We start from the raw sequence: 13,804 nt of genomic DNA, 5'->3' as shown, positions 1-13,804 counted from the left end.
GTTAGAACAATGGCCGGTAAAACAAGTTGGTTTGTCCGATTGTTAGAAGAATACCGAGGCTGGGTGATTTTGTTTTTCTGTCTCCCAGCAAGTTTTGTTTTTGATCTTTGCCTCAAAGCAAGTAACTGGATTCGTCGATCTACTTCAAGTCCTCAACTTCATGACAAACGAGTTAGAAAGATTCAAGATGAGGTTCGAGAATGGAACGAGCAGCCAGAAAGTGCAAAACAACCAATGTGCACATCCAGACCAAACTGGTTAAGTTTGTCGACAACTTTCTTCCAGAAGTCTAAATGTCACAAGATTGGAGTCATGCTTTTCGACATACTTAAGCTTGACGAAGAGAAAATGACCGTTAAGGTAGAACCACTTGTCTCAGTTGGCGAAATAACTTCTTATTTAGTCCCCAAAGGTTACACGCTGGCTGTCACTTTAGAAATTGCTGATGCGACATGTGGAGGTCTGGCATTGGCTGTTGGCATGACAACCTACTCACATAAGGTTGGCTTGTATCAGGAATCTGTCGTGTCATATGACATCATTCTCGGCAACGGTGACCTTGTGCATGTCACGAAGGACAACGAACATAAAGATCTGTTTTATTGCCTGCCGTGGTCCCATGGAACTCTGGGGTTCCTTGTTGCAGTTGAACTTAAGATAGTACCAGTGAAGCCCTTTGTACATCTCAAATACATTCCTGTTAATGGTCAAAACAACTACTGTAATGAGATAAGGAAACTATCTGGTGCTTTAGATAAAGATGCAGACACACCTGATTATCTTGAAACCATGGTCTTCAGCAAAAATGAGGCAGTGATTTTAGTTGGAAACTTTTCGGATGTGACAACTGATGAACAACGCAACAAGATCAATCATGTTTCAAAGTATAAAATGTTTATTTTGTTTCTTTCTTTTTAAATGTGTTTAGGTTCTTTTGGTATGGGTATTTTGTAGCATTTGCACCTAAATATTGCCTAGAAATATGCTATCTCACACACTCAAATTATGGTATATGTGTGCAAGATTTTATGTTGTTATTAATTGTGGAGAGAGTTTTATATTTAAGTCAATTATAATTAACAGCTAGTAAAACACAAACTGTTTCGGCTATATCATAATTTTTCATTTGCAGCATGCATTCAGGAAAAAAGGTCATTTTTAGAGATGTATTGTCATTTATTTTTACATTTTATCTTCAGGTGGTACAAGCCTTGGTTTTACAAACATGTTGAAACATTTCTGAGAAGAGGTGGTGGTGAGGAATTTATACCCCTGCAAGATTATCTCCTCCGACACAATCGCTCGATATTCTGGGTGGTCGAAGCAATGATCCCATTCGGAAATCATCCAATGTTCCGTTACCTGTTTGGTTGGCTTAATCCACCAAAACCTGCGTTCCTCAAATTCACAACAACACCTGGAGTCAGGGCAATGACTTTTACCAAACAGGTATGCAAAAGTTGCATTCATATATTATTGACGCCTTGCATTCGTAGCAGATTGTAAATCTCTGATCATCGGTTTCAAACTATATATATGTTGTCATGGAAACACTAGTCTGTACGAATTAATGTGTGTTTATTAATGAGGTTTAACAAATGCTGTTGTCTTGATCAGTGCAGTCTATTTGAACATTTCACATACACTTTTAATGGTCACGAAGTTTTTATGTTGATAGCCTTGTAGCTTATTATTACTTTATAGCTTGACTGGTGTGCTATGTTTATTAATAGTTTTGTCTGGCACATACAATGTTATCTTTCAGAAACAGTTTTGACCTAGTTATGTTTTGTCTTGTGATTGTGTTAATATCATTAACTCTTACCCAGGTATTTCAAGACATTGTTTTACCGATGACAGTGCTTGAGAAATCCATCAATTTGGCTGAGGAGTTATTTGACACTTACCCAATTTTGATTTATCCTTGTCGAATTTACAACCACGGAGACAATAAGGGACAACTGCGACAGCCACGAGCGGATCAAATGTGCCCAGATGCTAATTATGGGATGTTTTATGATCTGGGTGTTTATGGAGTGCCTGGTAAAGTAAAACGAAAGGAGAGGTAAAAAAAAGTATTTATTATTTATTTTTGACTTTCAATTGTTGTATTTTTGAAATAGTCTGTTGACTGGAGATGGTCAATTTAGAAAAGCAAACGAATGAATACCCAAAAACTGTTTTTAAACCAAATGTTAGGATTTGGTTAAAATGGCATGTGTAAATTGTATCTTTAAACATTTGTTTTTTTTCATTTTGTAAAAATGTGTCAATTGCAATGAACTATTGCGTAATTATAACATCTGCAGACATTACTTAATCAATTATTAAAGTAAAAATCCTCATTGTTATTTTATGGTTGCTAAGCTACAATGTGGTGGAAACAATGAGAACAATGGAACAATTCATCCGTGATAATGGAGGTTATTCTTTTCTCTATGCCGATATTTTTATGACTCGTGAAGAGTTTGAAGTTATGTTTGATCTAACACTCTACCGGCAGTGTCGAAAAACTTACAAGGCAGATGGAGCCTTTCCAGATCTTTATGACAAAATTCGACCTGAGATTGACGTATTCAAAGTTGGGAAAAAATATGCAGAGAAATCGTAATTGTTTGGATGAAACAATTTCTGCTTTCAAGTATGTTCCATAATATGTTTTTGTAAGGTGCTAATTATTTATTTTGGTGGTGGGATAATTTGTGATTGCAACTGGATCTGAAGGGATTAACTTAACTTACGTGTTTTAAGGAACTTATGTGTATTCGTTCTATTCTTGCAATGAATGGCTTGAGCAAATTTGCACTGCATACTGTTTTTGTTTTGTAATTTGGTGATGTCAACACTTTAATTATCATCTGCTACAGAAAAGTTGCAAACTTTAACTGAAACAATTTTCTTCTGTTACTGTAACTCATTCTGAAACAAATCAACTGTTATAGAGCTCTATGAAAAATCTGCTGTGTCAGGTTTTTTTTGTTATTCATTGCATTTCAAGTTTATAGAGCTCTTCTGGCAATTGTATTTTTATTCCGATGTTTCGACGTCATATACAGGTCGTCTTCATCAGGGTAAATAACACTGAATGCGATTAGTACAATGCACGATCCATTGCGTTTCTTGTCAAACCATTTTCTGATCCACTGATGTAACTTGCAGATTTGTCGCATTATTTTGCCTCTAAGCTATTTGTTTTGTTCGTACCACTTAGCTGATATTTAAACTGTGAATATATGACGCTAGGTGTCAGTGGCGATCATGGTTTCTTTGTCTGGCGTAATTTTGTGCGTTTGTCTTGAAAAAAACTTCCCAAAATGACATTTTAGCTCTACTTTCAGTGGAATACGTTACAGTAAAGTAATAATTATCATTCATTTGGCTATTTTCGTTAAGTTGTGATGAGGACAAAAGCGTGGGTGATGTCACTCTTGTCTATATTAGTTACTTCGCCGAGTGGTCCAAGGCGTCCGAATTAAGAAAACCTGATCGGGAGCGTCATGAGTTCGAACCCCATGAAAACAGCAGTCAGTTTTAAGCCTATAGAAAAAAAATCTTCCATTGTATTTATGTATTAAGTAAGCAATGTAAGCACAAATTTGACTTATTAGCTCCCACTATACCAGCTGGTTATACAGTACTTAGTACTACAGTACTTTGGCCGTATTGGCTATTGTAGCCAAGTCCTTGTTTCTAATTGACATTTTTTATGACTGTTTTCCGAGACAAATACAACGGGTTCCGGCAAAATCTTTCTATTACCAGAAAGCAAAAAATAAACGCAACCAACAAAAAAATACACACACACATGGGAACGTTGATATAAGTCAAATCTCCGTTGAAAGTACGTAGTACGTTGCTGCATTACATGAGAAGAAAAGGGGAGAAATAGTGGCAAGTTATATTGGAAAAGGTTGGGATACTGCACATGTGTAAGATACAAGAGTTTCGGTGGATTAGTAATTCCCACGTAGAAGCATCTCTGATATGAGGGGAGGCATCGTTCCGCAAGGGATCTCCATGTTTAACGTCACAACACGCTCAGAACCTGAAATATTGATGTTTTAAATATTATGATATCATGGTAGTACAGAAAAATACTTTTGGTTGTTAATATGTGTTTCTAACATGACAGTTGCAAAGCTGTAAATGCCATCTGACAAAACAAGTCTTATTACAGCTGTACAGCCATGAACTTGCCAAGACATTGTAAAATAAGGTCTTTTTAAGTAAGTTTTTACCGTAAGAAATAAACTTAACTCGAAGTTGTCATAATACGCAAGGCGCCATACCGAATCAGCCGATCTCCCAAGTATTCCTATATGGCAAGGCACAGGCTGAAAAAATCCACCCTGCGGTGGGATTTAAACCCACGACAGCATCCCAGTAATATATTCATCTTCGGTTTAAATTCAATACTTTGTCTTAATTTGAATCGAGAAAATTCTTACCTCTCATGCTGATTGTCCGGAGGTCGGCGACTTTCATCAGGAGGCGTGGAAAGATGAGAGGATCTTTTGGTCTCCTCTGACGTGTGTGAAGTCGTAGAGCTTCCAGAAGAGGATTCTGAATCTCCTCCACTTTTTTCGGCTCCTCAAGATCCAAGCGATCTGGGATAAAGATGAAGAACATGAAGAGAATGCAATGCTGGCTCTAATTTAGTTGAAAGATTCCTTTTTGGGCAAGAGTGGATCTCACAGTTAAGTTTGTTAGTTTATATACGCCCAAACCTACTTTAGGCAAATAAGTTTTCTTATTTTGAAGAGGTTTGTATTTAAATCTACTGAAAGTCTATGGCAGCGTCCCGAAATCTTGCATTGAAACTGCTAAGTGCGTTGTCTCGTGCTACGCGCTTTACAGATGTTCGGAGTAAAAAGGGATATAATCTTGTAATCAAAAAACGATGCACCAGAGCTTCTTTGTATCTCATTCCGGTTGGTCCGCCTTTATCACATTGAATTGTATGTTCTGTTCCTTTCAAACATGTCTGTGGGTAACAAGTTTGTTTGATGGAAGCATTTGACTCAACGAACTAACACAACTGGTTCAAACAACATCACGAAGTCTTAACGCGCCTACCTCACTCTCTAATGTGAATTCCTGTCACATAACACTTTTAGTAATTGTGTAGCTGCAGCGCGTTTACCATCTATCTACCAATTCAAATTGTGACCTCTACTTTGTCGCGCTTTATAACGTTTCAACATTGCGCAGCTACTTCCGGATTGGTGAATGTTTTAGTGCAATTGTGCTGCTACCAGTGGTGAGATTCAATTTTTTTGTCAGCCGGTTCTATCACAAAGTCATATTTTTCAGCCGGTTCTGTCACAAAAAATCCGTTGACAGTAACCAGTAATGCTAACCGGTTCGCTGATCTCTTAAAATTTCGTGAGACAGCTCTATAGAACCGGTGCGAACCGGCTGAATTCCACCACTGGCTGCAGAAATTTGTTTCACCTAGCGACGTCAATTCAACAACAGCTTACCAGGACAGATAATGCAGACGGCAGAAAGCAATCCTATCTCAGTTTCGTCCAGATCCAACCTCGCAAGAGATTTAGCGAAGGAATAAACAGATTGAGTGATTGGACCGAAACCGCAACTTCGCATCTCGTGTTCGTTCAAGGTCAAACCGTCCGAGAAGGTCATCGTGTCATGCTCCGTCGAGTAGCGGGAACAAAGACGTAACACCTGCACGTTCAAGGTCGAAAAAGGTCAAAGTGGATCAACACTAAAATGCGGAAAGAGCTACATCTCCTCAAATGGCTTTTAACTTTTTTGTAACTACTCGTGATAAAATTGCCAAAGTAGTGGTTATATTGTAACCAACCCTGATGACATAAGTGTAGACAGTTACCATAGTTACACCAATCTAAATGATTGACTTTCTTGGTCATTCTCGTTTCAAATAAGATATCATACTCAGTGACAAAACCTTTGACCTCAAGTTTTACAAGTTTGCTGTTTGCATTTTTTATTTGTAGAGGTTTATGAAGGAACAAACTAATTTATATAACGTTGAAAACAATAATCTTGATGCTTGACAAACTTATTTCAGTATAAAGGCTTGTTGGACTGACTTGAAGTTAAGTTTATCAATCTAAACCTTTGTAAAAAGTTTCACTTAAAAAACGCTGGAATCGCTCCTTTTTTATTTGGGTCTGACTTCATACTCTGCTACATTTGCATAAAAATGTCGGTTTTGGTAAAATCTAATGTTCTGGTCGTCTTATAACACTATAACAGCAACAAACGCACGCAACAGATGTTGCCATCTTACCAGTACATCCATGCTGGCTGCTTTGATGAGAGTGATTTGGTCAGATATCGTGCATTCGGCGAATCCGGGGATAAGTTTTGCAAACTCAACGATCTTCACAATGCATTTGGTTGAACGATCGGAAAACTTCGTCCATAAGTCCATGTTCACTGGTTCGGTGTCCTGGGAGTTTTTCGTCGAATTCTGGAAACAATTGAATGGTTAATCTGGGTGTTAGGACAGGTTAACGTGTTGGGTATATCTGTTTGGGTTTAAGTTTCATAGTTGACACATTGTTTGTGCAAATTGCATTTTTTTACAAAACGCGTTCTTGTGTTTTCGAGACCTGTCGGTATAACACTTTCAATGGGCCTGGGGTACTGTGACAATTTAAGTTAAGTTTATTATGGGCCACTTCCTACTTTGTTGGTTGGCGTATTGTAACGTATTTTAAAACATTTTGTAACTTTTAGTTGGATTCACCCTTCTTTCACCACTTCACAAAAAAACATTTTTTATGATTAACGATACTTTCGGTCAGAAATACAAGCCCTAATGTGCTGAAATTTTAAACATCTGTTTGTAGTGGGTTTTGTTTGTTATGAGGAAAGCCACCTTTCTAGTTTCTTACAGTAAAAACTTTCTTATTTGCAATCTACCAACAATTTTCTCCACAAACCCACCAGTCTGAATGTGTTGATATCTTTAAGACTCGGTGACGTAGTGGTGTGAGCTTCAGACAAAACTTGTATAAACTCGTTCAAATGTTCGGGAATCGGCTCGGGTGTGTATAGCTCCATCTTGTGGACGGATACCTGCTGTTTTTCCTTTCCCCTCTTCTTGCGACGGTCATTGCGAACAGCTGGGTAGAACATTTGATTTGGTTAAGTAAATTCCTAAAGGTTTTTGGCAAAGTTGTGCATTGAGATGCTTTGTCTTATGAAGGTAAAACATTTTTATATGTTTCTATTGGTTTGTTTTCAGTTTCAATTTTGTTCATGCTTTGTGGTCAAAAACAAGTTTATTTTAGCTAAGGTAGACAAACAATCATTACAGATCAATCCGAAAGCGTTTAAGCACCACAGCATAAGGCGTCATATGTATACACTGAGTCAAGCAAATTAAAATTTGTTCATTTTAATTCCACTTTAAAATGTCATATTACAGTTTTGGCCACTTTTGAATATTGTTTTCGATCTACCCCACTAAAACCCCATGTCAGATTGCCAGTTTCAACTTCTAAATCGAAACATTTCTTACATTCTCTGAGCATTCCGACAGCCAGGCATTTCTGCAGCCGACAGAACTGGCATCGACTTCGGTTCGATTTGTTGATGAAACAGTTGCTTTCCCTCGGGCATTGGTACTGGACGTTCTTCTGAACACTGCGACGAAAAAATCCCTGAAAACAAACGACAACATTTAAGATTTCTTATCTTTCTATTCAAAACACTAAGTTGATCAAGTTAAATTAATACGTGTTGAACGGTTAGATGAATCTAAAACCGTTAAAAAGGTATTTTTTGATACGGAAACGAAACAAACACAAAAACACGTTTTTTGGCAGGTATGAAATTGCCTTATACAAGAAAAATTCGAATTAAAAAATACTTTTTGTAACGTACATCGCACTAAAATCCGTATGTTAAGCAATTTTGTGGAAGCTAGTTTGCAAAAAGTCTTGCAATTTTAATCCTTGTATTGTATTTACGGCATACAAGCTCACTGACATAACAAACATGATTTTTAACACGATATTTCGCAAATATCATGCCAGTTTTAACCGCATGGTGGTGTGCTAACACAGGTTTAACCCCGGGTCATGTACCGCTGTGGATGGTGTAAAAGGTTCAACCCCGGGTCATGTACCTCTGTGGGTGGTGTAAAAGGTTAACCCCGGGTCATGTACCGCTGTGGATGGTGTTAAAGGTTCAACCCCGGGTCATGTACCTCTGTGGGTGGTGTAAAAGGTTTAACCCCGGGTCATGTACCGCTGTGGATGGTGTAAAAGGTTCAACCCCGGGTCATGTACCTCTGTGGGTGGTGTAAAAGGTTTAACCCCGGGTCATGTACCGCTGTGGATGGTGTAAAAGGTTCAACCCCGGGTCATGTACCTCTGTGGGTGGTGTAAAAGGTTTAACCCCGGGTCATGTACCTCTGTGGGTGGTGTAAAAGGTTTAACCCCGGGTCATGTACCGCTGTGGGTAGTGTAAAAGGTTCAGCTTCCGCTTCATGTTGATTACCAAGATAAAGAGTCTCAAAACCTCAGTTTAAGAATGCAGCGCCAAAGCTGATATACATCGGTGTGCAATTCAGTTTTAATAAGTTCATCAAACTATGTATGTTTATTTTTAAGTTTGGAAATTGCGTGTGCTGTGCGTTTTGTCAGCAAGTTAAGAAGCATGTAATCCCAAACCGTGGAAAGTAATATCAGAGCGCAATCACTTTCTAGTTGCTTTGTGGTTTCGCGTATAAAATGTTTCGTGTTTTAGGTTCAACACAACCTTTCAGTAGTTGACAGTCATGTAAGGGATAGCAAGGTCAGACAGAGGTCGTTGAGAGCTGAGGTCGGTTTGACCTTGAGATGGCCTTGTGCGCAGAGCGCTGTCACCTGTTGCCGATTCAAATGTTGTAAACACTTAACAACTGAATTCCACCGCTGGGTTGCAATAAAAACTTTAACCATCAACATTTAAAATGAATTTTGTTTTTCTCTTAATCGCCTCATTACGTCATTCCCTCACACGTCATCAACCACGTGACCCGGTTGTCAGTGGCCACCAAGGGTTTGTTTGAAGCTGAAACTTTTTGCTGATTTGAGATTTTATCTGCCCGGGATCTTGTACTTGAGACAGTTTGTGGCAAAGAAAACTAAATTTGTTCGTGGTTCAGACATAATGGCCACAAGGCGGTCTGTGTTTCCACGAAAATTGGTTTTTGAGGTATTTCTGAAATGTTTTGGAAGCTCGCGTGACACTGAAAGCACTGATCGCATTTCTTTGCACCTGAAAATTCGTTTAAATACAGAACAGTAAGAAAATTAAAATATATAGGCCCTCTCTCATACCAGTGGTACTGAGTAACAAGAAAATTTCTTTAAAAAACGATTTTTGGCAATTTTAATGCAACGTATAAACAGCCGTTTCTGCAATTTGCCACGATTGCAAGGCAAGTAAAAATCTCTCCCTCCCAAACAGGGTTAGTTCAGTGCCTTGCCTCAATAAATCGGGTATTTACAGCGAGCAAGTGGTTTTGTGAATTCAAACCTTCAATATTTCTATTCAAATTAAGGTAACTCGAGTGATCACTGCGAAGTAATAAGAAATTGAATAAAGTCAGCATGCAATTTTATTACCACTTTACTTGCGCCCAACTAAAATTTATTGTTTTATTTTCACTCTGTTTCACGACCACAGGTCGGGTGAAAGCGAAATTGCTGGAAATTGAAAAGGAGTTTATCGCTTGTTTTCTGAACCTTCCGTGCCCTTCCAATCTTCGTTTTAATCTTAACTCGCACGGGAATTTAATTTAAAACATGGGGGTAAGTGATGGGAAAGTTTTATTGGAAATCTAATCTAGTCTACGCATTTTAAAATGTGCCAAATCTTGTAAAAGGAAATTGTTTTACAAATTGTGGTTTTGCCAATCTGCAACCAAATTAAATTTTATTTTGTTGAATAAGTTGACGTAAACCTTTTAATTTTTGACATTACTCACCACTGTGACAGTACCATGTAAACAATAAAGTTAAAGGTTTTCATATATTATTGTCGCAAATTGAGGTTTCGAAAGTTTTAAATAAAACCGTGTTGCAAACCATAAAAAAATGGCTGATACAAAATCGTAACTTCCAGAGAGTTTGAAAATAGTGAATATGTTTACTTGAACAGATTTTTTGTTGTTATGGTCAGTACAAAATGTTAAGAGTGGTTTGACATTACCTTGTATGGACACGGTGCATTACGTCACCCGAACCACAAATTTGTTTGACTTTTTCGACCACTAAACCCACTTTCAAGTTTAAGTCTAAGTTCTTCTTTAGGCAAAATAAGATAGTGCCATTCCTAGGCATACAACATGTTTTTTCGTTTCGTTTAGCCGGATGATTTTTTTATATTCGCCGTTTCAGTTAAAAAGGAAAGTCTATAAATAACTATGTCTGGCAAAAAATATCGTAAAAAATCTTAAGCCTTTCTGGTGTTCTTCTACAATTTTCATGAGGCCAGCCGACATACATAATCCCATTATTGTTAATAACTTCGTATTAAAGACAAATTTGTTAAATATGCAACCTGGTGGACGAAACACTTTTTCGGTATTTTCTATGTATAATTCCACCACAGTGAATTTCGCACATTACCTTGCATCCCTCACATGAAGACACACCATAGTGATAACCCGACGATCTGTCTCCACAAACACAACACGGCTTGTAGACACGCGGTGGCAGCGGTGAGTCCGGTGACGTCACGCATCCCACTGCCTCGTAATCAGAAGTCGTTCCGCTCGAGCAGATACTGCCTCCGTCCGATTGTGACGCTGCACATAACATTATGACGTCATAAGCTGGTTGTCAAAACATAATGCTGTGTTCTATCGATTACGTCATTTTGTGGAAAGCAAAAATTTAAATTCCAGTGACGTAATTCTGGTTCACTCCAAGGTTACTAAAGAAACCAAATGAGGTTGTTTGCATCCATTCAATGCTTGTGTGACATAACAATGCCCCTGAATGGCGTTTCACTGAAAAGAACAAGTCGTTTGTTAAATGGAAGGTTCAGTTCGCGTAACGAAGCGTGCACTTCCTTTAATTTATGATTTGCACTCGTCACTACAATGTCATGTAAAGGTCACTTGGCTTAATCCGGATCTTTGCAGACAAGTGACGTAGTAAATGTCTCCATATTACCCGCCAGCAATATTGTAATGCCGAGTATCAATGCAAACACTGACATGTTATTGACATGATATAGCCTGTGTCCTCAGTTTAAACTGCAGTTTATGAATACAGAAACCTAAACGCGGTTTGTTGACATAAACTTTGGTTGCATTGTCACAGCTTTGTTTTACGCATGTTTGCGTTTATTGTGGGTCGATCATATGAAGTAATAGCTGGACCAGGCGCTTGTTTGTTCTCATATTTTGTAATGCAAATGGTTAGTGATATTCGAATTTGTAAATTGCTCCAGCCAAAAACATACCACTGAATGATTCTTTGCTTTTAAACTTAAGCATTTTCACAACAAACTCATGATGATTATTTGTGTTTATCGACATTGGACAATTGGTAAGGTTATTATCAAACTACAACAATGTATGGTATGTCAAGGTTATGATTTTTTGGTATAACCAACTCTTTTCTGTGTAAGATTTATACAGAACTGTGTTGACGTCAACTTCCACGACGATACGCTGCCATTAACCATGTCCTAGTTATACGACAGGATGCAGTACATTCAATATGCCCTTGGGCAAAGCATACCGGAGCTTTGACCCCGCTCAAGTTCGCATTGTGTTGTGGCTTCGAAGATAAAACTAACAGCACCAAACAGTTTAAGTTTTCTCTAAACACAAGTTATCTACCGTTTCCAATATAGAATATTTTGAATACAGGTCAGTACTTTGTCAAATCGTTTTAAACAAAACCAAGTACACGAAATTTTTAAAACAACAAACAAAAACTCACATGAGAAATGTTTTCCGAAATCGAGTGCGAAACTTCCGGTCACATGGGTTCCGAACCTGTCAAGGTCAACGTAGGTCACGTGATGGGTGTGCGGTGACGTCATCGCGTGTTGTTTGGGGGGCGATCGACAGGGGGCGCCCTGCTGCGGAAACAAGTGATCGGGTCGTGTTAGTCGATGTCCGCCCGTTGAACCGAACACGTGCGCTGATACGATTGTTGTTAATCCGAATCGCGAGGGACGACAGGTCATTGTTTGTGTTCAACTTTAGGCGAACTGATTGTTTTGTGTCAGTTTAAGTTGCGTGGGTTCATATTGGTTTCAGTTTAATTCACAACTCTACACACTTGTAACTATATTCGGATGTTACGAACTTGATTGTTTTGGGTTTCGGTTTGTCCCGCAACACAGTTGTCTGATCTCGTTGTAACAAATATTTATATATTTCGCCCCGAAAACACGAAAGCGCTATTAGACTACATAATATCTTGTAAAATCTATTGCAATTGTTTATAAAAAATTGGGAACACACAAACTTAAAGAGCGACCTAACTAAAAGAAATTTGATTATATCCAATGGCATTAAACATTGCCATTACTTCGCCGTTAATGACAATATTTGTGGAAACCTTTGTTTAAAAGACGTTTTTAAAAATATCAGACAACACATAAAGCGGGCAAATGTCAAACAAGTGAAAGTAAGCGTACATCTTAACAGAATCGAATCTGTACTCACCAAGTCACAGTAAACAATAGCTGGTGAACTGGATGTGGAGTAATGTTTGAAATGTTGTTGGTCAGAAATTATGCATTCCATTGTTTGATAACCAGACCAAATTTGCTGCGTTAAAATAAACCAGAAAAACAAAATAGAATTGAGTTAGTATGCAAACGTAGATGAGATTTTCAACGAATATTTTGGAATATAGGGGTGATGCCAATTAGGCCAATTGTAAACTTTATTTACCTAGAACTGACTGATTCTGTTTTCCAACAGTTTCAGCACACAAAGGTTCAACTGCTTTACGTCAACATTTCATTATTACGGACAAAAATCAATACTTAATAATTCGTTCTAACACGTAATTTACGCTTTTGCATTGCATTGCAAATTTCGTGTTTTCGGATTAGACACAATGTCTTGAAAAACAAATTGGACAATAGTCACAAACCACCCTAAGCGATCAATACAAATTAAAACCTCAAAGTTCTGATCCCAAAACACATTAACGCCACTTTTTCACAGTTTTTTGTCTGCTGCAAGCCAATATTTTTAACACATAAAACGTCCACAAAACTGACACAAAACACGAAATCGAAAATCTGTTCCGGAGAAAAAACTGCCTCTGAATCTTTGTAACCAAATAACACTCAACCTTTCATCTCCCCAAAAAAATTGTTGAGTTCCTTATCTTATCCTGCGCAACATCGGGTCTGTCATAACATGACTAAGACCGTGCACTTCAACTATAAAATGTACCACCTCCGCACCAGACTTCTACAGACTGCGTAGGGGGATATATTCTGCCTGAGACGACCTCGCTATCGCACAATAAGATCGGCGTCGGACAGGATGAAAGACCTGACTTTTCCGTTTCGAAATATCGATGTTATGAGGCGAATGTCAAGTGTGATCTGTTTCAGATATGACTTGAGATACAAATGGCAGAAAACAAGATACAATCGCGTTAAAACTATGACTTTCAATCCAAGTTTTGTTACTTACATCTATTTGTACAATAAACGAATTAAATTTTACGTAAGTACCCCCTTCAAAATCGTAAAGTCTCTGCAGCGCAATTTAGAGGAATCATAAGAAAATATGTTGCAGCCTGAACGACACATTTATTATAAAAAGCATGTT

At 38.0% G+C, this 13,804-nt stretch overlaps 2 protein-coding genes across 2 annotated transcripts; one reads left to right on the top strand and one right to left on the bottom strand.

Moving 5' to 3' along the window:
- The first annotated feature begins 9 nt into the window (after positions 1-9).
- LOC145204255 (delta(24)-sterol reductase-like) lies at positions 10-3,382 on the top strand. Its single transcript, XM_080076741.1, has 4 exons — positions 10-884; positions 1,200-1,449; positions 1,830-2,065; positions 2,368-3,382. Exons 1-4 carry the CDS (start codon positions 10-12, stop codon positions 2,609-2,611), a joined length of 1,605 nt encoding a protein of 534 aa, XP_079932867.1. The 3' UTR covers positions 2,612-3,382.
- A 354-nt stretch (positions 3,383-3,736) lies between these two features.
- LOC145204256 (retinoic acid receptor gamma-like) lies at positions 3,737-12,913 on the bottom strand. The gene is made up of 9 exons (XM_080076742.1): positions 12,677-12,913; positions 11,943-12,084; positions 10,617-10,795; positions 7,517-7,658; positions 6,940-7,118; positions 6,278-6,460; positions 5,484-5,688; positions 4,449-4,607; positions 3,737-4,045 (listed from the first exon to the last, which is right to left on the bottom strand). Exons 1-9 carry the CDS (start codon positions 12,755-12,757, stop codon positions 3,954-3,956), a joined length of 1,362 nt encoding a protein of 453 aa, XP_079932868.1. The 5' UTR covers positions 12,758-12,913; the 3' UTR covers positions 3,737-3,953.
- Between the last annotated feature and the right edge of the window lie 891 nt (positions 12,914-13,804).

This window comes from Phallusia mammillata, chromosome 8 (genome assembly GCF_965637545.1).
Source record: "Phallusia mammillata chromosome 8, kaPhaMamm4.hap1.1, whole genome shotgun sequence".
NCBI lineage: Eukaryota > Metazoa > Chordata > Ascidiacea > Phlebobranchia > Ascidiidae > Phallusia > Phallusia mammillata.
The sequence above is the reverse complement of the archived record's forward strand: the minus strand, read 5'-3'. Positions and strand labels throughout refer to the sequence as shown.